The sequence below is a fragment of the Poecilia latipinna genome, unplaced genomic scaffold, assembly GCF_001443285.1.
Source record: "Poecilia latipinna isolate Pla-1442-1.1 unplaced genomic scaffold, P_latipinna-1.0 Scaffold269, whole genome shotgun sequence".
NCBI classification, from domain to species: Eukaryota; Metazoa; Chordata; class Actinopteri; order Cyprinodontiformes; family Poeciliidae; genus Poecilia; species Poecilia latipinna.
Window position 1 is genome coordinate 295,922 of NW_015112885.1, and position 287 is coordinate 296,208.

The 287-nt window shown below is 31.7% G+C and overlaps 1 protein-coding gene across 1 annotated transcript in view; it reads left to right on the forward strand.

Annotated features, from left to right (window-relative positions):
* Positions 1 to 87, forward strand: part of LOC106948017 (transient receptor potential cation channel subfamily M member 2-like) — a 25,879-nt gene extending 25,792 nt beyond the window's left edge. The window contains exon 24 of the mRNA XM_015033435.1: positions 48 to 87. Coding sequence (XP_014888921.1) covers positions 48 to 87 — 40 coding nt within the window. The remainder of the gene's footprint in view (positions 1 to 47) is intronic.
* Positions 88 to 287: the final 200 nt, after the last annotated feature.

Below are 287 nucleotides of genomic sequence, written 5' to 3' on the forward strand. Positions count from 1 at the left end.
AAACACTCTATTGTTTGAGTTAAACTTAAGTTGATGCTCAAATCCAGTGTTTTTGTATTCATGGTAAATCAAGCTCATCTGCAGTGAAAAATAACTTCAATTTATAATCTTTGCTTATTCTATGTGAATAATGTGTTTTGTTGCATAAACCGAGTAAACAATGTTACTTTCTTTAGTATAAAATATGAGAAAAGCATGTTATTAGACCGGTTGCAGCTCATCTAAGTCTCACTCAGTCATCTTATTTTGTTTGATTTCTTAGGGTTACCACTTTAACTGAACGGCTG